The sequence below is a fragment of the Stomoxys calcitrans genome, chromosome 1 (assembly GCF_963082655.1).
Source record: "Stomoxys calcitrans chromosome 1, idStoCalc2.1, whole genome shotgun sequence".
NCBI lineage: Eukaryota > Metazoa > Arthropoda > Insecta > Diptera > Muscidae > Stomoxys > Stomoxys calcitrans.
This window is the reverse complement of record NC_081552.1, coordinates 101,167,327-101,192,947: the sequence shown is the minus strand read 5'-3', so window position 1 is coordinate 101,192,947 and position 25,621 is coordinate 101,167,327. Positions and strand designations below refer to the sequence as shown.

Below are 25,621 nucleotides of genomic sequence, written 5' to 3'. Positions count from 1 at the left end.
AAAAAATCACCTTGTGTTAAAATTTATAGGTAATGTCATACGAAAATAACATAAAGGTGTAATAGTAAAAAATGAGGAGTCGCTTGTAAATTGACAATTTTGATAAACATTCATCATAAGACATCTACATACCCTATAATAGCGCCTTTAGTGGAGCAGAGTTATATCCCAATCCTTTGTTGTTGGGCATCCGACAATACCTTTTATTTGATTCTACCATGCTGAATTTATCTTGGGTTGTACTAAAATTTTAAGATTGCACATTTGATTAAGTCGAGTGTGGCCAGACAGAAAAAACGAAAATCTATTTGGTCCATTAATATGTAAAACATTTATTAAAATGGAATAGAAAACTTTTAGTAATGTTTGTACTTTTCTTTGACAAAGTATGTATATTTCAGTGCAAAATGTGACTATTGACACATATCGATGTATCGTTTAACTGAAGAATGATATGGCAGCTCTTTCGTTGAGGTTAGATTTTGACTATGGCTGTGGACTGTGTTTCGCCTGCCCTTGCAAGTAAATAAATAAAATAAAATTATTTATACGTCTTTTAAGTGCGTATTTCTTGGATGAAAAGTTTCGCAAGCGATTCTACATTCAATGCAAAATAACTTTGCCTTTACAATTGCCAGTTACCTTTGGAAATTGCATTGGAAAATTTTCATTACTCATCCCCTTGTGGATTTTTTTTTTGAGTGCTGGCGGTGCTTGCTTTCTCTAGAGAAGTGTGCAGTGTTCTTTTGCTGTAACATTGTTGTTATTGTTTGTTCTTTTTAATTGTGTGCGTTCTTTGTTCTTTTCTTTTTCTTTGCAGTTCGCTCTAGCGTGGGAATAGAACTATGGGCTTCGTCTGGCTCCAAACAGCCTTACGAGCACAAGTCGAATTTACCACGAGAGGAGACGAAAAATTCTCGATCAATTTCATTCAGCCCTGATGGTAGCTACTTTGCTTACTCAAATGGACAAGAGGTTAAAGTCTTGCAAACCAATAACTGGCAATTACAATGCACGTTGCCACGTCCCAAGGCTTTCTATTTGAAATTCTCACCGCGTGGCAATTACTTATGTACATGGGAGCTGTATGTTATCACTAAGGACATTCCAGAAGGATCTCCCAATATGTTCGTATATGAAATTGCCACCGGTAAACAGGTATTCAGCATTGTGCAGAAGAAACAAACCGATTGGGAGCCCTCATGGTCGTCTGACGAAAGCATTTTCGCTATCGTTGTGGGTGGCGAATCACTATTCTATGATTTGTCACAGGGTATTGAAGGTTTCACTGCAACCACTAAGAAGATCGGTGGGAGCCGTGGTGGTATACTTTCAGTGGGACCTGGCAGTAGTCCACCCTTTATTGCCATCTATACGCCTGGGGCCAAAGATGCACCTTCCATGTGCAAACTATACAAATACCCGGCCTTGGGACAGACTCAAACACTGGCCTGTAAGAGTTTCTTTAATGCTGACCGTGTTGAAATGATGTGGAATAAGAGGGGAACTGGACTGCTGTTGCTGACCAGTACAGAAGTGGATAAAACAGGAGCTTCGTATTATGGAAATCAAGCATTGCATTTTTTGAATACGAAGGGCGATTCATGTTCGGTGCCATTGTGTAAGAATTGTGCTTTTAATTACGTATGAAAGTCTAATGAATCTTCTAATCCATTAAAACCCACTTTATACTTTTAGCTAAAGAAGGTCCCGTTCACTGTGTCAAATGGAGTCCAAAAGCTACAGAATTTGTTGTCGTCTACGGCTATATGCCTTCTAAGGCGGCGTTGTATAATTTGAAGTGTGACGTCATATTCGATTTTAAGGAGGGACCTCGTAATTGTGCATACTTCAACCCATTTGGAAATCATATCCTTTTTTAACAATTCAAATTTCAATCCTTATTTTACCTTCTTTATTTATGTGGTTTTTGTCCTTAACTTCTTAGCACTAGTCGTTTTAGCTGGTTTTGGTAACTTGCCGGGAAATGTCGAAATTTGGGATGTGAAGATGAAGGAGATGATAGCCAATATAAAATGCCCCGATACCACTCATTTTGAATGGAGTCCCAATGGTGAATACTTTGTAACGGCCACTACGGCTCCCCGATTGCGTATTGGAAACGGGTGAGTACAATAATACATACCAAGTAAAATGGTGTAAATATGTAAATGAGCAGGCAATGTGCGACAAAAAATCCAAATTCCTTCGCGGAATAGCAGACAGTGATATTGAAGTAAAATGAATTATAAAGAGTTACTTGAATGTTAATTTTTTACCTAGTGCTATTTAATAGGGGAAACGGATTTCAAATTATATTGTACATCATATTAGTAAACTAAATATCAATATTTGGAATAAAAATTGTTTCAATAATAATGACTATTGGAATAATTGTTTGTCTCTATCATTTTCCTATTCAAGCATTTGCAAAGAAAGTCTAAACTATTGTTTTGTTTTCCTTTTTTCAGCTTTAAAGTTTATCATTATTCTGGGGCTTTAATGCATGAGACAATTTGGCCGCAAGGTCAAGAACTTCTAGCCGTGGAGTGGCAGCAATTTGCTGAAAATACATTCGGTGAACCGACGATAACTAAAGCTAAGCAGGAAGGCATCAAGTCAAGCCAACCTGAAGCAAGTAAAAACGTTTACACCCCGCCACACTTGCGTGGTGGAAATAAGGGGAACAACAAAATGTTGATTCAGCCGCAAAATACCATACCAGGTCTACCGCCAGGTAAAGAAAGAACATTTTGGCAAAGAAAATATGATTTAAATAGTCCAATACTGCGACCAGGTTCATGGAGGGAACGTAATAACGATAATAACTCTCATGAACAACAACCATTCGAAGATGGCCGTCAAAAGCACTCAAATCGTTTTGAACCTTATAATCGCAATTATCGCAAAAGAAGACAACATTAGTAACGGTTTGAAAATTCTCTCATATAAGTCATACATAATAATAAATTTGCATTACTATTACTATATCGAAATAATAAAAAATAACTACAAATTAGCAAAATTATATTCCTAATGAATGTGTCTTTTTTTATTTTAGGCTATACTTCCTCGCATGCCAACAATAAGAAACAAGGAGCTCAAAAACACACCACAACCCAACAAAATAATCAACAACAACAAGTGCAGCAACAACAACAGCTACAAAATGCATCAAGCAAAAGGCAGCAACGAAACTTTGAGAGGGCTAGGGCTCGAAGAGAGTCCAAAGGTGAATGTGGTGTTAACACAAATAGCAACTCTTCTCCAAATGTCAACAAAAACAGCAGCGGCAACAATACCCCACCTAATGGTGAGGCGACTGTAGAAGTACTTCAGGCAGGCGGCCAGGAGGAAAATAGTCAACAGCTTCAACAAGCACGTCCGCAAAACAAACGCAATCCCAATAACCGACGCCAGCAGCCACAACAGCAGCAATATCAAAAAAAGCAACAGCATCAAAACCATCAATATGGCAACAACAATGATGCTGAAAAGATTCTAGAAAATAATGCACAGGAAGGTCAGCAAACCCAACAACAACAACAACAAAATAAATCATTTAACCAACAGCAACAAGGCGATGTTCCTCAACAGCAGCAGCAGCCTTCCAAAAAGGCAGCCAATCCTGAAAAAGACAAAAAAATTCGTAATGTCGCTAAAAAGCTATCCGACATAAAAAAGCTCAAGTTGCGCCAAGAACAGGGCGAAGCTTTGGAACTAAATCAACTTAACAAAATCTCTATGGAGGCCAAGTTTTTGGAAGAACTCAAAGCATTAAAATTGTCTGACTAATCAAAAAAATCAACAATATACTTATTTCAAAAGCTTGGTGTGTAATGAAACCGCCTTCTTTCCAGTTTGTACTTTCTGCTCATTGGAGTATGTTTGTTTCTCATTCTGCGCTTACGCCCAAAATATCTCTTTGTTTTACTGTTGTTTTGATTTTGCTACAACCTCTTTTTTACACAAGCGATTATATAAACTAAAAAAGCATTTTCGATTTTCTTTTAAAGTGGGGTTTATTATTCAACCTGTTGTGATCTAACCTCTTTCTGTTTGTATAATTTGCCTCTTGTTAGGAAAATGAGCTATTTTACTTCTCCTATACATAAATAACGAACTCGCTTGCTCTTTTTTTATATTGAATGTATTTTTCTTTATTATACAAACAAACAACAAATTCCAAACTATTTTTAATTTAATTCGTAATTTTATTTTTTATTGCGCTTTTTAAACAAACAATCAATAACCATATTAAAGAACACAGCAGCAAGAAACCAGTAACGGAAATTATTGTGATTCATCCTAAATGAGAAAAAGAACATTATATTTACAACAAAAGCTATTAAGAAAGAACACTACAAATTTGAAAGAACAAATAATGCGAAATAAAAGAAAAAAAATAAACAATCACATTTTGGTAAAAAAAATAACAACAAAACTCTAATTTTTTATGCAAATAGTACTCAAATGTTTAAAGCCACAGTTGGACTGCTGTAGCCGTGCATCTTAGCTATGTTTAATATACGGGTTTCGCTTTTCCTTACACACTTTGTCGTGCCTCGCGCTGGATAAAACAATATCGGCGTCTCGCTACTGCTGGCATGTTGGCGTTCAGCGCGGCTAGGCTCGCCGGATGGGGGTGGTTCTTGGTTATCTTGGTCCGATTCAATTTTGTAAAACAAAATATTGGTAGCTATATCCAAATATAGACCGATCTGAACCACATACGACATGGATGTCAAAAAGCCTAACATAAGTCACTTTTTCAAATTCCAGCAAAATCGGGCCAAGACTTTAAATCAAGAGATCGGTCTATATTGCAGCTATATCCAAATCTTGACCTATCTGGACCAAATTGAAGAGGGACCTAACATAACTCACTGTCTCAAATTTCGGTGAAATCGCACAATAAACGCGCCTTTTATGGACCCAAAACCTTAAATCGAGAGATTGGTCCATATGGCAGCTATATTCAAATCTGGACCGATCTGGGCCAAATTGAAGAAGGATGTCAAAGGCCACAGCATAACTCACTGTCCCAAATTTCGGCGACATTGGACAATAAATGCTCCTTTTATGGATCCAAAACCATAAACCGAGAGACCGGTCTATATGGCGGCTATATCCAAATTTGAATTGATTTAGGCCAAATTGCAGAAGGATGGTGAAGAGCCTAACACAACTCACTGTCCCAAATTTCGCAGAAATCGGACAATAAGTGCGCCTTTTATTGCCTCAAAATCTTAAATCGAGAGATCGGTACATATGGCAGTTTGTTTCTCATCTGGATATCTGTTTCTCAATGTCCATAAATGTACATTTTACAAGAATTCAACAGAAATTTTTTTAACAAGAATTCCAAGGATTTTTAACAATAGTTTATCGTACGAAATAGTAGTGAAATGGGCCCAATGGCTTCGATCATCTCCCTTTATTCCTAAGCTGGTGGAGGCTGTCAGATTATTTAGGTTATGGGGCTTAGCTCGTTCTGTTTGTGATAGTCGATGGCGTAAGTGTAAGTAGTCCTTATGCAAAGCTGATTTACAATAAAATCCCATGATAGCCGGTTGTACGTGCCGTAATAGCCCGATGGCGTAAGTGTAAGTAGTCCTTATGCAAAGCTGATTTACAATAAAATCCCATGATAGCCGGTTGTACGTGCCGTAATAGCCCGATGGAGTCTTTCATCGGCAAGGCTGCCGTCTCAGTGTACAAGCGGCATATCAAGCAGGTCTAAACAACATTCATGCAGACACGGTAGCAGATGCGGTAAATGGCTACCGGGTGTAGTCCTTGGAGAACGACCGTCTCCCATTGCACCTGAAGAAATTGACCCTCCCCAGAGTAGTTCTGGCTCAATTACGTTCCGGCAGATGCAGCCGCCTCAACTCCTACAGAGCAAGGGTTGATGCCGACGTGCAAGATGTATGTCCCAATTGTAACCAGGGACCTCACGATACACGTCACCTGTTTAACTGCCCGGCCAGACCCACTCGACTCGGACCCAGATCCCTGTGGACGCATTCCTTCTTGGTCGCAGAGTTTCTGGGTCTTGACACTCAACAGATGATGATGCACTGTATGATTTGTGGATGTTATTCAAATAAGACCACCTTTAATTGTTTCGACATGGGAAGTACCCTGGAAAGTACCCGAGTAAAAATCGATAACAATTTTACAGTAAAAATATTGATTGACCCAATCATTATTTAATTGAATACTATTTTTTTGCAATTATAGTCGTGTTTGAAATTTTCATTTAAAAAATTGATTCAATTTTTAATTGAATCGAAAATTGATTGTGTTAGACCCTATAACCTTTCTTTTATGAAAGGGGAGTTTTATTTACCTATTAAGCGGATTTCCCCTCTTTTAAGGCTGTACTTTATTCGCTTTTTGCGATATTTCTAGTCGATTCCCTCATTACTTATGGTAAAATTTTAATAAAATTTTTTTAATAAAATTTTATCATTGTTATTTACACTCTTTTGAAAAAATGTGCAAACAAAAGTACGCGAACGAATCCAGTAAAAATTTGCATAAAAACAGCTAATTTTTGTTTTGGTTGGTTTTTATTTGCTTGCTCGGAAAACAATTTAAAAAAAATGCTGGCGATACTTTGAGGTATTTTCCTTAAATAAACATCAATTTATTCACCCGAGAGTGAAAAGGCTGGAAGGGGAGCCATTCGTATATCCGTGATCTCCGTGCAGCTGGACAACCATCACAAATTACCGTGCAATCCCATGGCAGCCGGTTTTACGTACCGCATTGGCCCGATGTAGTCCTTCAGTGTAAAACACACTGCTACAACAACAGTGCTCGAAGCTACGAATGTCATCTGTGGCGCCAAGTCGCGCAAGGCGCAAGTTCCAGACAGAATGTCTAAACTGATGCTAAAGAATCTGGATCTGACTGGAGTCGATTACATTACAACTGTCTTCAGCCTATCTCAACACTATTATAGTACCCGATGTTTGGAAGATGGGCAGTCTAATCCCGCTACTGAAACCTAAAAAGGACACGAGCAAGGGCGAGTCGTACAGACCAATCTCCCATCTCTCATCAGTAGCCAAGACGCATGAGGGGCTACTCCTCCCGCTCCTCTCGTTGGACATTTTCCATTCGCCGAGCATCCGCATGCATTTCGAAGGCTGCATATGACTACAACAGCTTTACATGCCATCACGATATACAAAAGTATATTTGTTGTGCTGACAAAGATACCTTGGACTAACCATCTAATACTTTGGATATTGTGTCTAAATAAATTGCTACGACCACTAATGTGAGGCTAAGGGTGGCAGCATGGCAGCATCTTCCCCCCTTAACAAATTAAAAGGAATGGTGTTGGTTGCATTGTAGCTTTCCGATGAGGATGATTCCATCAAACACTTAAAACCCGATAATTGCTCTCTTCTTGGTGTCTGGAATGATACAATGTTTCAATTTTTTGAGGTAAAATTACAACTTCATTTGTCGAGTTTTATGTACCTGAACACCATTTGCTGCCATGAATCTTCATTACAAGTTAATAAATATTTAACAAATTTAATAATTACCAATAAACAATATTTATATTCTTTACTTACCTTCGCGTTTTTGATCCATTTTGGCGTTAGATTTTGTATTTTTATGTAACGTCTGCTTTTCATAAAACAGCTGACTTTTACAAAACATGTGTTCAAAGCTGCAAATTTGTGCTGGTAAAAAAAGTCCCAGTAGAAAATTGCAGGTTCTCTATTTTCTAACTGTCAAAATTTGTTCTCTTTTGCTGGCAACTAAATTATGCGAACGACTTCTAGTAAAAATTTGTGCAAATTTGCACAAATTTTTGGGTTCCCGAACACAGCTATTTTTTCCAATCCAAGTGTGCGTCACTTTTAACTGCCCAGCCAGACCCACTTAATCCCATGGCAGCATCTCTCCTTAACAAATTCAAAGGAACGGTGTTGGTTTCATCGTAGCTCTCCGATGGATATGATTCCATCAAAACACTTAAGATCCCGATAATTGCTATTTTCTTGGTGTCTGGAAGAATACAACGTTTTAGTTTTTCAAGATTTTCCAAATAATTTCGCAAATTATGCACTTACCTTCTGATGTAGAACAACCGACTTGAGGTAAAAATACAACTTCATTTGGCTAAGGGAGTTTTCTATTTGGCTGATGACACGAATCTTCATTAAAAGTAAATAAAAATAAAACAAATTTAATAATTATCAATAAAGAAAATTTTTATTTTTTACTTACCACATTAAATGTGTCCGACCTATCAAATCGTATAGCGCTGTCTTCTAAGGCATTCAATTTCCTTAACAATTGATACGTCGAACCATTAGTCACCATGTTTTAACCAAAAACCAAAAAAAAGGGGAAGACCCAATGGCAGTATGTACTATTGAACGCAAATCACAAGCAATAAAGCTTAGTTCTTCTTCCTAATCCTTTTGATCGGGTTTTACATATGCTTTAAAAGCAGAAATGACGGATCGATGAACTGCGGTATAGATATGAGAAATTTTGAACACCAAATGTGTGAAATAAATCCTCTTCCTTATACTTAATAACAGCATCAGCCGTAAACTTTTTAACCGAGCGAAGAAAACAATATTTTGAGAAATGATCAACGACAATAAAAATCCCAATATTTCCTGAACTGGATCTGGGGTAAGGTTCTATGAAATCAACATAAAAGCGCTGGAAGAATCTATGAGTCGCACCATGAGTATCACCTACGACGAACTTTCTGTACAACCCTGACATACCTACAGGGTGGCTGATGAATATTGCTACAATGATGAATATTGCTACATTTTTTTTTCGGTGTATGGAATACATTTTTCTTTTATTCATGTTAAATTAAATTATTAAATTAATTATTAAATTATTATTAATTAAATTAATTAATTAATTAATTAAATTAATTATTAAATTATTATTATTAAATAGAAAAAAAGTTATTACATTTTTTTTTGGTAGCGGCTTTCATCAGCCACCCTGAAATCAGAAATCGTCTAAAATGTTTAACAGATCTCGGTGTCGGGAATTCAGTGACGACCAAAATTTTATCTGGATCGGTGCGACTAGTCCCGTCCCCAACTACATGGCCTAAATATCGGACTTCGGTCATATAAAATTTGTTTTTTCCACGTTTATTGTAAGTCCAGCATTACGAAAACACTCAGCCACTTCCTTGAGTACCTCTAGATGCCGATCAAATGTTGGAAATACCACTAGAAGATCGTCCAGGTAGACCAAAACCTCAGTCCTGAGAGACGCCGGTATCACCCTGTCCATAAGCCTGCACATGGTTTGCAGGGCATTACATTAGCCAAATGGCATAACTTTAAAGTGATAAAGAGGTCTCCCAGGAACTGTGAAAGCAGTCTTACCTTTCGATGTTTCATCTAGCGGTATCTGCCAGAATGCATCTTTCAAATCAAGGCTGGATATAAATTCAGTTTTAGGCAAAGCATCCCCTTCTGTCACAGCATTAGGTTTTGTACTGTCCAAACATAAGCGATTCTTGCCGGGTCTCCTATGTAAAACAATTGTCGAAGACCAAGGACTGGTTGATTCCTCTATTACACCCATAGCTAACATGCGATCGAATTGGTCGTAGATTAGCTTCTCGATCGCCGGAGAGACAGGGAATGCCTTTGTTTTATCGGTGTTGCAGCGCCCGTATTAATAATATGGCAAATAACATGTGTTTTTCCTAGGCGCTCTTTCGCAAACGGAGGAAACAAATCAATAGCACATTGTAGCTGAAACTTCTAATCAATAGATAGGTGTTGTTGGTCCAAAGTCTGAGTACCGCCTACCGAGAACGATAAACTAGAAATCCCATTTAAAAGTGATGAAGGAAGAAGGTTGTATTTTCTCCAAAAATCAATGCCAAGTATTAAATTTTGTGACAAATTAGGAACGACAAACACAGTTATGGGCTCGCTCCTTTTCCTAAAAACAACTTCAGTTGTAAAAGCACCTGCAATTCACTGAGGTTTACCATCTGCTGTATTGACAGTGGTATCTAACTTTTTGTAAGGAACCTGAGATCCTTGAAAACCTATAGCAGCATGAGCACCAAGACATGTCACGAAGGCACCAGTATCTAAAAGGCCTATTATATTTTTATCTAACAAACGTACCTCAGCACAAGAACGAACGAACCTGGCCTCTCAAGTACTGAAATACTAAAGTTTCTTTTTAAATTCTTAACCATTTTCCAAAATTTCCTCATTCTTTTATCTGATCAAGTCACCTTCTCTTCATTAAAAATTCTATTTCTGACCTTATGATAGTTTTCTAACCTCACATGAAAATGTATTATTAGATGGGGTCCTGAAGTATTAAGACAAGTATTCTGAACTAAAGTATTATCCTGGATATTGTTGTGGATGGCAACCCTGCCACACAAAACGATTGTTAACATTCTTTGATCTGTTACTTTAATATAGACTTACAGGCAGAACGGTAGATACGCACATACATACTTACATATTCATATTTCTGCATGTATGTCTGTTGTTCTTTTGCTGCTGCTTTGGCGTACACACACACACGTACAAACATACTGGTCTTCTACTTACACAAATCTAATTAGATTTGTTTATGTACTTTGTCGATACATGTCATGGCGTTATTGTTTGTACATTGTGCGTTTGTTAGCAGAGCAGAAGATGAACATAACCATAGGTTATGGACACTCTTATTCTGCGTTCAAGTCAAGTACAAGTGCACCAGTTAAGCTCTCCTCAACTTTGTTATTTTGATTTTAATAAATATAGTTTTATAACGTTTTATAAAACATTCTGTGTCTTTACTCAAAAGCAAGGGACGCAACAGTGGCGACGAGGATTTAAAGTGATTCTTAAACGATTTTCAAGTGTTTTTTTGACGACGTCAGTCTTTTTCATACAAAAAAAAAAAAAAAAAAAAAAAAAAAAAAAAAAAACAATTTTTTTTTCTCAAATTGTACAACAACGTACTAACAAAAAAAAATGGAAGAACAACTATTGCAATCTATTTTGGCGCAACAAGCCAGGTTGTTGGAGCAGTTGGTGGCAATCGCAAAGCCATCCGGGGGGGCAAGTACAGGCAGTGATGGTGTTATGGATATGCTGTCCAAGTGCATAAAAGAGTTTGTATATAATCCGGAGGCAAACCAAACGTTCGAGAATTGGTACGCACGCTATGATCATCTTTTCGGCGAAGATGCAAATAAACTCGCTGATGCCGAAAAAGTGAAATTGGTGTTGCGGAAGCTGGAACCGGAGGTTTTTGACAAATATGCCGACTATTTGCTACCAAAAGTGCCTCGAGACTTGAACTTTGAGACAACAGTGTCCACTCTCAAAACACTGTTTGGAAGAAGAGAGTCACTTTTCAGTTCACGGGTCGCATGTATGCAGTTTACAAAGACAACACAAATGGACTTCTTCACATATGGTGCCATGGTAAACCGAAATTGTGACAATTTCGAATTTGGCAAACTGACGGAGAATCAATTTAAGTGCTTGATGTTTCTGCGAGGACTTCAAGCACCAGAAGATGCTGATGTTAGAGCCCGCCTATTGCACTTTCTAGAAGGAAACACTGAAGACACGGTTACCATTGACAAAATGGTGTCAGAGGTAAATCGTATGCTCAGCTTGAGGAAAGATGCCGCCGTGGTAGAACAAAATGTCGTCCATGCAGTCAAACGCAATCACAAACAGCACAAAGTTAAGCAGCAGAGCAGCGCAGCACCCAGTGAAAAACCGCGACGTCCATGTTGGCAGTGTGGCGAAATGCACTTCGCTAAAAACTGCAGCTACAGCAAACACTTGTGTGAGCAGTGTGGCATCGTAGGTCACAAAGAAGGCTACTGTTCTTGTTTCGCTGCAACATCAAAACAGCGCAGCGAGAAGAAAAGCAAAAAGAAGCAGTATAGCAAAGCGCAAGTAAGTGTTACTGCAGTTAGAAATGTTGCTGCAAATAGAAAGCACGTCAGCGTCAAAATTAATGGCGTCAAGCAGCGCTTGCAGTTCGACACTGGTGCAGACATAACAATAATTTCGCGCCGAATGTGGATGCAAATAAACAAGCCAACGCTACTGAAACCAGCTCATATTGCCAGAGACGCATCAGACCATGTACTGAACCTTTTGGGCCAGTGTGAAGTGGAGTTTGAATTTAAAGGCAAGTCAATTAAAGCAACAATTTTTGTGACCCCAAACAACAAGTTGAACGTTATGGGTACTGACCTAATGGACAAACTTGGTATCTGGAGCTTGCCTATCGACACAATTTGCAACACAATTTCAACGTCGGAAATCGAAAATATCAAAAGCAAATATCCATCGATATTTTCCACACAACCTGGACACTGCTCAACTTTCAAGGTCAATTTGAAAATCAAACAAGACTCACAACCCGTCTTCAAACCAAAACGACCCGTCGCTTATGCCGCTTTACAACAAGTAGATGAGGAACTCCAACGCCTGGAGCAGGCAAATATCATCACACCTGTAAGTTACTCCAGATGGGCAGCACCTATTGTTGTTGTAAAGAGGTCAAACGGTAAAGTTCGCATATGTGGTGATTATTCCACTGGATTGAATGAGTGTATGGAACCTCACACCTACCCATTGCCGTTACCTGATGACATTTTTATCAACTTCAACAATTGCCAATTTTTCACGCAAATTGATTTGACGGATGCTTACATGCAACTGGAAGTCGATGATGCCACCAAAGAGATTCTCACCATCAACACGCACCGAGGTCTCTACACATTCAACCGACTTGCACCAGGGATCAAATCCGCACCAGGGGCATTCCAACAGGCAATTGACACAATTTTATCTGGAGTTAAGTTTGCACATCCCTATCTTGATGACGTCATCATTGCAACGCCATCAAAAGAGGAAAATCAACACGCAGTCGATGAAGTTTTCCAGCGGTTCCAAAGGTATAATCTTACCATAAACATTAATAAGTGTTCATTTTTTTCCCGTAGTTGCACCTATCTTGGATATAAGGTCGATGGCACTGGAATTCGTCCTGACCCTTTGAAGATTTCCGCCATTTTGAAAATGCCAGCCCCAACAAATGTTTCAGAGCTTCGATCTTTCCTGGGTGCAGTAAACTACTACGGGAAATTCATACGGAAAATGCGCAACTTAAGAGCACCAATGGACGACTTGCTAAAAGTGGACCGTGAATGGAAGTGGAGTAAGGCCTGTGAAGACTCCTTCCAGGAATTCAAAAACATCCTGGGTTCCCAACTGATGCTGACTCATTATGACCCAAGACTCCCAATCAAAGTTGCAGCAGATGCATCGAATGTAGGCATTGGCGCCTATATTTGCCACGTTTTCCCCGATGGTGGCGAGAAGGCCGTGTATCATGTGTCACGTTCTTTGACACCAGCAGAGCGGAATTATTCGCAAATCGAGAAGGAGGGTTTAGCCTTGGTTTTTGCCGTAAGCAAATTTCACAAAATGCTGTATGGTCGTCGTTTCAAGCTTGGAACCGATCATAAACCGTTATTAGCGATTTTTGGAAGCAAAAAGGGTATAGCAACGCACACAGCCAGTCGACTACAACGTTGGGCTTTAACTTTAATGTCCTACGACTTTGAGTTGAGCTATACCCCAACACAGAAATTTGGTTGCGCAGATATTTTATCCAGGCTAATCAACAAAAACGAAAAACCCGAAGAAGACGTCGTGATTGCATGTGCTCAAATGGAAGCTGAGATCAAATATATTGTTCAGGACAATATCACAGCATTGCCCATCACACACAATATGATCCGCTCAGCTACATCAAATGATAATACGCTTCAAAACATCGTCAAGTATCTACAAAATTCCTGGCCAGACACGAAGACCCCCGAAGAGCTTGTTTTTTTCCAACGCCGTGAAGGTTTGTCAGCATGTGATGGTTGTGTTCTATACCAAGATAGAATGGTCATCCCCAAGACTCTGCGGCAGCGTATACTAAAACAACTACACAAAGGACACCAAGGTATTGTTCGCACGAAATCATTGGCACGAAGCTACGTGTACTGGCCGAATATTGACAAGGATATAGAAGACATAATCAAAAGATGCGATGTATGTGCCTCAACAGCTAAATCACCACCACGAACAACACTGCATTCGTGGCCCATTGCTACAAGACCCATGCGACGCATTCATATTGATTTCGCTGGTCCAGTGAATCAGTCAACATATCTTTTGATCATTGATGCCTTCTCCAAGTACCCTGAAGTCTACCCAATGAAGTCGACGACGTCGTCATCAACAATAGAGTGTCTCAGGGACTATTGTTCCAAATTTGGGTTCCCAGAATCATTGGTGAGTGATAATGGTACTCAATTTACTTCACAAGAGTTTGTTTTGTTTTGTAGTGAAAACGGCATTGAGCATATTCGCACCGCCCCATTCCACCCGCAATCAAATGGTCAAGTTGAGCGTTTTGTTGACACTTTTAAACGTGCTTTAAAGAAACACCAAAACAGTCTCAAAGGCATACGAGAATTTCTCCTCTACTACAGAGCAACCGACAACAATAACACACCTGGAGGTAAATCTCCTTCAGAACTTTTCCTGGGGAGGAAAGTGAGAATAAATTTAGATTTGCTGTTTAAGCCCAAAGAAGACGTACTCCTGCGCAATGATAAGATGGAAGCGCAATACAATCGGAAGTTCAATACAAAATCCAGACACTTTGCAATTGGTGCTGAAGTCTATGCAAAGGTGTACAAACACAACAAATTCTTCTGGGCACCTGCAATAGTCAAGAAGCAAATTGGTAAAGTGAACTATGAAGTGGAAATAAAGGTGTTCCCTTATTTCAAGATGATGAAATCGCATGCAAATCAGCTTCGTACGCGACACAACGACACATCAACAAGCAATACCCCTTGGTTTGACATGTTTGAGATATGTCCACCGCCTCGCAATACACGTCCATCATCTGAAATAGCATCAACATCTACATCTACTCTTGACCCACCGGCATCAACTTTGCAACGGCCAAGTGAATCTTCCAGTGACCCTTCAACACCTACACAACCTTCACCTACACACCCTTCAACATCAGTCCGTCGTTCCAGCCGTGTCAGACGTGCACCTCAACGTTTCAGGGACTACACATCCTAAAAGGGGAGATGTTGTGGATGGCAACCCTGCCACACAAAACGATTGTTAACATTCTTTGATCTGTTACTTTAATATAGACTTACAGGCAGAACGGTAGATACGCACATACATACTTACATATTCATATTTCTGCATGTATGTCTGTTGTTCTTTTGCTGCTGCTTTGGCGTACACACACACACGTACAAACATACTGGTCTTCTACTTACACAAATCTAATTAGATTTGTTTATGTACTTTGTCGATACATGTCATGGCGTTATTGTTTGTACATTGTGCGTTTGTTAGCAGAGCAGAAGATGAACATAACCATAGGTTATGGACACTCTTATTCTGCGTTCAAGTCAAGTACAAGTGCACCAGTTAAGCTCTCCTCAACTTTGTTATTTTGATTTTAATAAATATAGTTTTATAACGTTTTATAAAACATTCTGTGTCTTTACTCAAAAGCAAGGGACGCAACAGATATCATAACTATTATTCGACAATTTAGTATTTTGGGTTTTCTCTGGTTTAGTATCCGAAGGAAAATCATAAAGTATTTTTACATGGTCTGTGAAGATTGTTGCCAAGTTTTCGGTTTTGGTTGACAAGTTTTTGCACTTCTCAGTGCAGAGCTGTGGAAGTTTTTTGGATTGTCATTACATTTTCTACAATTGGGTTTATAAACTTGTGGAGTACGAGAACCGTAACAAAAAAACACTGCGATCAGCTAAACATTCCTGGTTTCTATGACCCCTACGCCTACCATTTCAACACACGAAAGAGACCTTATACTCAAGTAATTCAGGATCATTAACTTCATGAAGTTCAACTTCTGCTGCACGCTTGGAAAATTGGTTATGCCTACTATTGGAGAACCCATGCTTTCGGTTCATATCCTGAAGGAAAAATTCCCTGCGGCGACATATCTCACGCAACCGCATTAATGGACATATTTAAAATTTCATGCTGGATATCCAGTTGTAGATTACGACGTAAGATTTCAACCAGAGTCTTATCATCAAGGGGCTTATCAAGTCCATCGACCAAGTCGATAACTGAGCCATAAAAAGTAGCAACAGGTTCTTGGTGCTTGGTGTTGCGTATCAATTATGTTATGTCAATGTCAGTTCTGGAGTCCCTATAACGCTGACATAATGCTTTGTACATGTCGACCCACTGAACAACACGTACAGTTTGGTGAAACCTCCAAACCAATCACTGGCTTTGCCTTCAAATAGTGCACTGGCACTGCGACAAAGGATATTAATGCCCCCATTTAATGTCTGTCTAGTTAGGGCTTCAGCACGATATATAAATCGAGGGGCACTAAATCGAGGCCTGCTTATAGAATTGCCATCATGGTTACTTCTACCAGAATCACAACAATGTAGAAGCAAGAACATCGGATGACGTTGGTAATTCGGAAATTCAGGACAATACCATTAATGAATCCGGAAGAGGGCAAAATAATGAGATGTTGGATTGTGAAGATGATTTTGTTGACTCTATAAGTGGTTTAGAAGCAGAAAATGCTGTTGGATTACCAAATATCTCTGTGCAACCCACTGTACAGGGTGAGTCAATTAGAGAAAGACTGAGATCCTGGGCTTTTAGAAATAAAAATGAATCTTCCAACAATGTATCTGAAAATTTAATGGACCCCAAGTCAGTACATGAAGCGGTGACTTCGAATGAAGCAGGACAATGGTATAAAGCAATGCAAGACGAATATTCGTCGTTAATGAAAAATAATACTTGGTATTTAACCGATTTACCAGAAGGGCGAACACCAGTGGGATGTAAATGGGTGTTTAAATCAAAAATTAAACCGGACGGGACAATACAGAAAAGAAAGGCCAGATTAGTAGCAAAGGGATACACCCAAGTACCTGGTTTGGACTACATGGATACTTATGCTCCTGTTGTAAGGCAAACATCATTGAGGTTACTTTACGCTTTAGCTGTTGAATATGACCTTCATCTCCGACAACTTGATGTGTCCTCAGCTTTTTTAAATGGGAAGTTAGATGAAGAAATATACATGAAACAACCCGAAATGTTTGTACAGGAGGCAAGTCGTAATAAAGTATGTAGACTTCAAAAATCTATATACGGGCTAAAGCAATCCGGAAGACAGTGGTTCAAATGCATAGATGCTGTAATCAAAACTTTTGGGCTTAACCAATCGAAATATGACCAGTGTATATACTATATACATAAAAATAACACAATTATGATTGTTGCATTGTACGTAGATGACATAGTCATTGCGAGTAATAGTATGGAATATACGAACGAGTTTGTCCAGGCGTTACAATCGAATTTTGAAATTCGCGATTTAGGTATCCCTAAACATTGTATTAGTCTTGAGGTTGATGTAAAACCTAAGGAGGTGTCTATATCACAGTCGGGATACATAAAACAACTTGTGAAAAAGTATGGTTTGGAAAATTGCAAACCGGTACGAATACCAATGGCTGCTAACATTAAACTGGAGAGCGAACCCATTTTTGAAAAAGAGGCAGAAAAAGTGGACGAGAAAGCATATCAGGAATTGATTGGATATTTGCTTTACATATCCCTCCACAGTAGGCCAGATATAGCGTGTGCTGTTAGCATGTTATCACAATTTTCCAAAAATCCACGGAAACAACATTTAAACGCTGCTTTTCAAGTACTAAAATATCTCAGTACCACAAGCAACGCAGTTATAACGTACAAAAAGACCTCAAAACCTATTATCGGATTTTGTGATGCCAGTTGGGCTCAAGACGTGAATAATCGAAAATCTCAATCTGGATTTTGTTTTGTGTTGGCAAATAGTGTAGTATCCTGGGAATCTAAAAAACAAAAAGTTGTTGCGACTTCTAGTGCTGAAGCAGAGTATATTGCTCTAACAGAATCCGCAAAAGAAGCATCATATTTAAACTATATCCTTGAAGAACTAGGATTTTCAAAAGAAGAACCGATCACTATATACACAGATTCTCAAAGTGCACAACAAATGGCTAAGTTTGGAGCACATCATTCAAGAACCAAACACATTCATTATAAATACCATTTCATAAAGGATATTGTTGAACGAGGACTTGTTGAACTACAATATTTATCTACAGACAAAATGGTAGCCGATTTTTTCACGAAACCTGTGCCAAAGCCTAAACATTATTTTTGTTCAAACAATATTGGCATTAACTTTAATAGTTACGAATTTAATTTTTTAAAATGTTTGAAATGATTGTAGTTATAAAATCAATTATGTTGAGGAGGCATGTTGTAATTATTACTGTACACCAACAAATTATTTATAAAACTACATACATTTGCTTTCTGTAAACTTATTGTCATATTCATTCCATATTTAACTTCAATAAAGACAAGACTGAATTCTTTGTATCAATACGACCAAAGAAGATTCATGATTAGAAAGAGACTCAACTCGTTGCCTCTTCATTAATGATGTTGCTAAGTTTTTTACGTTGTCCAAAGTCAAGCTCAATTGAGGTAGTGACATATTTGCACTAGCATTTGCCCTGTTGGCATCATAATTTCTGGCTTTTGCAGACGATCTAGTTGCAACCATTGGAGTCGTTTTCTGGGAAGTTGTAGGACCGGACTTTTTACTATCCTTGACAATGTTCGTCCCACACACTGGACAATCAGAATTAGTCTTTATGTAATTCGTAATGCATATCTTATGAAAGGTATGTCTACAGACCGTTTCTGTTAGAATCGATGGATTCTGAATACCAGAACTGCAAATCTTGCATAAAAGCAAGTTATCCTTAACAGCTGTTCCAGCAGCTGAAAAGTCTTCAGATCTTCTCTCAAGGGGCATTTCAAATAAAAATTAAAAAAAAAATCAAAGTCTAATGTTAATCAAAACAAAATATCAAAAAATTAACAACAACAAATCATTCAAAAACCAAATCGGAGGTAAGGTAGAACAATAAAAAAACTAATATTATCAAACAATGGGAGAATAAATGGAAATCATTAAGAATAAAAATAATAGTTTATAGGGGAGGCAAAAAAGTAGAGATAGGTAGGGATAGAAAAAAAATTTAGTCTACGATAGGTAAAAACATCCTCGATAATGTTCATACATTCCATATCGCAAATAGAGAAGGCAAATTATAAAAGTTTCCAATCAGATATAAGCTGAAGCCAGAATTAGAGCCTAGTCCAACACATGTACTCATTCAACCTAAACACCAACTGAAACTTTCACAAAAGAGAAAAAAGGGTAGGAAAAACTCCTGGTTATATGCAACAGCACTTCTGCATTTCAAACATATACATTTCAACCAAATTTAGTTGTTCTGACAAAAGAAAATAAATGAAAGGGAAATAAAAATATAATAACGAAAAGAGAGGAAATAAGATAGGAGGATCAAGCCGTTCAAAATAAAAGTTTGGCGCCAAAAACTCCACATAAATGTTCATAGATGAAACAAAATGACATGGCACGCATATTACGCCGGCCTTATTGCTCGTCGGATGGGTGAATCTTACCAATGTTCATCGTTTAATTTTACCAACTACAAACTTTAATTTCTATGCGTGCAAAAATTAAAACAGCAACAAGAAGTAAGATAGAACGGACCAAAACAACAGGTAGAAGAAAAGACAATACAGGAAGACCTATTTCCTACACCATTTGATTGGTTGTGCTAAGGTGTAATCGGTACGGCTGTCTTCCATTCCTGTTAACCATAAGCATCCAAAGAAATTCTTCTTAGTTGGTAAACCCATATTATTTACCCTACTTTTCTTTACCGACCCTGCATATGAAACCCTAAGGTTTGGGCTTACTCCATATTAAACAAATGTTAAAAATTTATTAAGAAAAAATATATTTATACTTCAAGCAAATTCGAAAATCACGGAAAGAAAAACTTGATCGGTTGTGAAACAGTCTTTATTTAATACTTTCATTGTGTATGAAAAACGATATGTCACTGTGTGAGTTTGTATTTCTACTTCAAATTGTAACTCTGTTACATTAAATCAGCTGTGACTACATAGACCTTCTTTGTATTACTTCTTTTCTACTCACACATACATTCACACAACTTAAGGCCGGTACTATATTCGGTTTTCGCGTTGAAACTCCACAAAAAGCAAACGGACAAATTTGCCGAAATGTGTTTGTTTCGTCATAACATGTTTTTTCATCTAGGGAAAATTTACATTTCTGGACGACCATTGAGAGCACAATCACAGTTGCTGTGCAACAAGCCATTTTCTTACACAAAATAAACGCGATCGCCAAACTTCTAATTGTAACTGAGTGTTTGTTAGTGTTAGTGGTGTTGCTCACCTGTTTTGTGGATGCATAAAAAAGAAAACATTTTTTAATAATAAATATACTCAAAAGAAAAATGAATAACTGTTTCACAACAAGCAACTCAATCAATCTGTACGAAATAATGAGAATTGTGAAAGAATGTGTTGTCCTTTTGGTCTGCAATTACAACAACAATATTTGGATAAAAGTCGACGATGCTGACATAGACTTTTGGAAAGTTGTGCTTATTTAACTTATAACAGTGAAAATACTACAAAATCTAATTATTTTTACAAATAAATGCTGAATTTGTCTCTTTTAAAACGTTCTATATTCGGTTTTCACGTTGAAACTCCATATAAAAAAGTAAACGGAAAAATTTGCCGAAATGTGTTCGTTTCGTCATAACTTGTTTTTTCATCTAGGGAAAATTTACATTTCGGGTCGCCCATTGAGAGCACAACCACAGTCGGTGTGCAACAAGTCGTCTTCTTATGCAAAATAAACGCGATCGTCAAACTTCTAATTGATGTTGCTCATATGTACTCTGGTTGGAAAAAATAAAGTGTTTGTGGATGCATAAATAAGAAAGTATTTTTTAAATATAAATAAATATACGAAAGAAAATAAGTATTTCTTTCACAACAAGCAACTCGATCAACCAGTACGAAATTATAAGGTTTGTGAAAGAATGTGTTGTGCTTTTGGTCTTGCCATTACAACAACAATATTTCGATAAAAGTGGAAGATTCTGACAAAGTCTTCCGGAAATATGGGCTTATTTTACTTAGAACAGTAAAAAATACTAGAAAATCTAATTATTTTTACAAATAAATGCTGCATTTGTCTCTTATTAAATTGTTCTGTATTTCATTATTTACGAAATTTTGGTTGAAATTTCAACAACATACATATATGAATTTTAGTACGCCCCACACACTTACATTTGTGTGTACACATGCACGTAGGCAGCTGATAAATTGTTTGATGCCGCATTAATTTTTTGTTTGTAAATGAAAACATTTTGACCAAAGAAACCCAAAAAAAATCAAACTTGTCAAACCACCGTAAGAACGATTTTCGGAAATTGTTCCGTAAAAAAAGGACGTTGTACCAGCCTTTACTTCGTTTTTGTTGGAGCTCCCACGTTGAAAGGCCTTTCGAGGGGGTGAGGGGTTATAAAACTCCAGCCAATTGCAAGTTTTTAATTACCAAAAAGGCAGCTTTTTACTCTTTTAAAATATTTTACTTAGCATCTGATAAAATTTATAAACGAGTCTTTTTTCAGATTTAAAATTGCATAATTTCCAACAAATTATTCACAACTTCATGCTGATTTCACAGAAAGTTTCACTCATTTTTATCAAAAACAAAAACGCTGTTTCACTTCCGATTTGTTTCTTTGTCTCCGCCTTTCAAATGAACAAAATTAAAACTTTAACCCACTTAAGGCAAACTCCATGGGCGAAAATAAGAAACATAATTACTTTTTAAGGTCTCTTAACAACCTTTTAAAACAAAATCTACACAAAAACATTATTTTTTCAATTTTGAGATGATATTTGACGGAAAATTCACTCTTTCTGATAAGCACAACTCTCATAATTCGCACAAATCCTGTCGGCTTTTTGCTCTTTACTATCAAACGAACGATTCAAGACACCAGAATGCACTGATTGGATGAGATTTCGTAGAAATTCTCTCGGGTTAGCCAAATCTGGTCACTAGAGCAAAAATGTGTATGGGCCCACAAAATCATAAGTTCTCATATAATAGAGAAATTGACTCATAAGTATTAGGCCTTGCCAAATGAATTTATTCAAGTGAGAATGAAATAATATGATCGCAAGGCATCAAATTCAGCTTCAAGGGCATAAAACCCACAGCAAAAAGAAAATGCAGCAACCCAACACTGGCAGCAATTATTTAACCGCGAATTTAAAAATATAAATCAATTTGCAGGACAATAAAAATAAGGAAAACTGCCACAAAAAAAATTATTTAAAAAAAAAACAAAGATATCTGTAACCAACCATATTCAAGTCATTTTTATAAGCAAGGACAACGCTTTTTCACTTTAAAAAATCACGAAGTCCTTCACGGCACAAATCAAAACTTTCGGTTGCAAGGTAAAAGCAAAATGGACCCCAACTCGGTCTGTTACCACCTTTTATAGCCTCAGCCTAAACAATGAGGCAAATTGCTGAATTAGAACTACATGCCACAAATACAATAATAGCCAATTTGTGCATGTATGGGAATTCAAATGTAAAAGAAAAGCTAAAAAGGACAAGGAAAAGAAGTATACATTTACCACTATGGCTAAGGGGAAAATATGGCAACTTTTACAATATTGAGTAAAATGCTCTTAGACTTTGATTTGGTTATACGCATATGCGTGGATGTTAACAAACCAAAACTATTTTCACCTTATCCAACAACTAACAAAAAAAAAGAAACAAAAATAAACAAATTGAACTCACTACAACCTTAATGTGATCAAATGCTAAAAAAAGGAACAAAGCCCAAATGAAACAAAACAAAAAAAAAACAAAAGTTAAAAAAAGCATCGCTGGTGGGCTTCGAATTCACGTTCCCCGGTTGGTAGGCGGCGACACTTACTCTAGGATCTCGACCATGAAGCAGCTCTCTTAACTAAGTGGTAATAACAGATGACCACACTGAGCTTTGAATTACCAATGTAAGCGGAACCAACTGTAACAGTGCTACAAGAAAGAAGAAAGAGAAAAACAGCTTAGGCAAAGCTCTGTTGTGTGCGCATTTCTGACGTTGTAAGTTCTTATTTGTCACTATTGTGATTGGCTTGCAATGGTTGGCAACGCTGTTCAAATAGCTGATAAAAATAAATCTTGGTTGTGGTCAGGTCGCTTGGGGCCAAATATCATGGAGAAAGGAGAGGCCATTATGCAATTTTGAAGAAAATTGCAAGTTTCCCTGGCTTTTTCCGCTCTCTTAAATTTGAAAATTGAAGCTGGTAGGACGGAGTCGAGTGCAACCGAGTGTTTTTTTGTTATTGAACCGAAACCAGGCATATGCCTTGTAGTGCGACCTAACTATCCCTTGTAAAGAAAAAGAAAGAAATGATAATGCGTGTGTTTTTTATTGGTGGTTAATTGTGTGCGAGGAATAAGCATTAAAATCTGAATTTGTGATCTGAATAAGGGAAAGTGACACCTATAAAATAATAGACTACAATCTTAAAAGCTAAGTGAGCTTACATGCTAAATAACCTGCAAAGGAAAATAAACGATCTTAACACTTACAAGCTAAATAAATCCACAAACTTACAAGCTAAATAAAATTGCAAACTTACAAATGTAAACCCATCTTATCGGCCACGTCCAGCCATAATCACAGCGGGAGGCGCAGAGAACTGGCATGCTCACACCGACATGCCCATGTAATAAAAACCTATTATTGCACATGTAACATTGGACAGACGACCGCTCGACGGACTTCTTCTTGTTTCAACCTATATTTGTAAAGAAAAACAACAAGAACAATATATTTTATTAATAGTGGTTAGACAGGGCAATTGTGTGTTTAGTTTACATAAAATATACCTTTTTATCTGTCTTAGAAAAGGTGCCTAAGGCGCCTCAAATTGAGCTCAGCTTACGTAGCTATGGCGTAGCTTAAAAGTAGGGTTATGACCCATTAGCACAGGCAGATTGTGCTGTCTCTGGAAAGAAAAGAGAAAGAAAAGAACTATTTCATCGCCACTTCATTAAAAAAAAAAACAAAAAGAAAGGAAAGACACATACAATTACCAATAAACCGACGGTCATATACTAACGGACGGATCAATAGGGCAGGGCTGCTGAACTGGTGCCACCATCTACTGAGCCTGAATATCCAGTTATCCCAGAAGAAGAGGCAGATCCATCACCACTTTTTGGTCCCTTTTGAGCATACCATTTTGGGTTTTCTTGATTTAAACTCTCTAATGTTTTGTTCTATTGAGTTGAAATTTTGAAATTTTGAACAAATATTTTTATTAGTGTAGGTGGGTTGGGATTGTAAATGGGCCAAATCTGTGCTTGTTTTTATATAGCTGCCATATAAACCGATCTTGGCTCTTGACTTCTTGAGATTCTGCAGGGCGCAATTCTTATTCGATATGGTGGAACTTTTGCACGTGGTGTTTTGGTATCACTTCCTACAACTGTGCTCACTATGGTCAAAATCGGTTGATAATCCGATATAGCTGCCATATAAACCGACCTTGGGCCTTGACTTCCAGAGGGCACAATTCTTATCCGATTTGGCTGAAATTTTTGCATGAAGTGTTCTGGTATGACTCTCAATAACTCTGCTATGTATGGTCTATATCAGTCCATAACCTGATATAGCCGCCATATAAACCGATCTCCCGATTAGGAATTGCGCCCTTAAGAGGGCCCGTCGCAGTTCGGGGGCCGGCATTCCGACAGATCTGAATATTATTCCACTCCGTGTCACAAATGCCTCAAGCGTCTTTGCCACTGGTGAGAGAAGGGAGATCGGTCTGTACGACTCCCCCAAACTCAGATGCTTTCCAGGCTTCAGTAGCGGGATCACTCTGCCCATTTTGCAGACATCGGGAACTATAAGTGTTCAAAGACAGATTGAGGACAGTAGTAAGGTACTCAACTTCAGGTGAATCCAGATTCTTGAACATCAATGTAGAGATTCCGTCGGGGCCAAACGCCTTAGGTGATTTGGCGCCACGGATGACATTCGTAACTTCGCCCACTGTAAATTCTGATGGCCGTTCATCGGCTCGGAGATCATGAATACGGCGAATGGCTCTCCTCCTTGCCCTGTTGCTCTCGGGATGCACAATAATTTGGGGGGGGGTCACATAGTCCGACGACGAGGACGCAGATGGCGACGACGACGACGCTTGTGAACCACTGCTGGCTATGTTCGAACTGCACGTTGCAACATATCCAGTATGACTATACTCCCGATTGCGGCTTCTGTGAAAGGGCCAAACGCTTGGCAAGTCAGCCGCCAAGCCACGTATCGGCCTGTGCCGTGTACTTAAGTTAGTCCTTTGTTTCGTTAGTGAACGTGTATCATTTCTATAGTCGTTGTTGTCAACTCCCTTTTGTTTAGACTTATTTCAGCCTCAAACTTTTCTATACCTATACAATTCCAGTTAGAATCTTTTGGTATG

General features: G+C 38.0%; 2 protein-coding genes and 2 long non-coding RNA genes across 4 annotated transcripts; 2 read left to right on the top strand and 2 right to left on the bottom strand.

Moving 5' to 3' along the window:
- Positions 1–414: 414 nt before the first annotated feature.
- LOC106089909 (eukaryotic translation initiation factor 2A) lies at positions 415–4,205 on the top strand. The gene is made up of 6 exons (XM_013255899.2): positions 415–522; positions 821–1,621; positions 1,699–1,869; positions 1,952–2,126; positions 2,472–2,737; positions 3,062–4,205. Exons 1-6 carry the CDS (start codon positions 489–491, stop codon positions 3,793–3,795), a joined length of 2,181 nt encoding a protein of 726 aa, XP_013111353.1. The 5' UTR covers positions 415–488; the 3' UTR covers positions 3,796–4,205.
- A 2,335-nt stretch (positions 4,206–6,540) lies between these two features.
- LOC106089902 (uncharacterized) lies at positions 6,541–7,782 on the bottom strand. Its single transcript, XR_001221711.2, has 3 exons — positions 7,599–7,782; positions 7,501–7,525; positions 6,541–7,433 (listed from the first exon to the last, which is right to left on the bottom strand). It is a non-coding gene; the product is annotated as an uncharacterized LOC106089902 (long non-coding RNA).
- Positions 7,783–7,873: 91 nt separating this feature from the next.
- LOC131994144 (uncharacterized) lies at positions 7,874–8,308 on the bottom strand. Its single transcript, XR_009396488.1, has 3 exons — positions 8,260–8,308; positions 8,103–8,186; positions 7,874–8,037 (listed from the first exon to the last, which is right to left on the bottom strand). It is a non-coding gene; the product is annotated as an uncharacterized LOC131994144 (long non-coding RNA).
- Positions 8,309–11,012: 2,704 nt separating this feature from the next.
- On the top strand, positions 11,013–15,164 carry LOC131996670 (uncharacterized protein K02A2.6-like). Its single transcript, XM_059366329.1, has one exon. The coding sequence runs from the start codon at positions 11,013–11,015 to the stop codon at positions 15,162–15,164; it is 4,152 nt and encodes a 1,383-aa protein (XP_059222312.1).
- Positions 15,165–25,621: the final 10,457 nt, after the last annotated feature.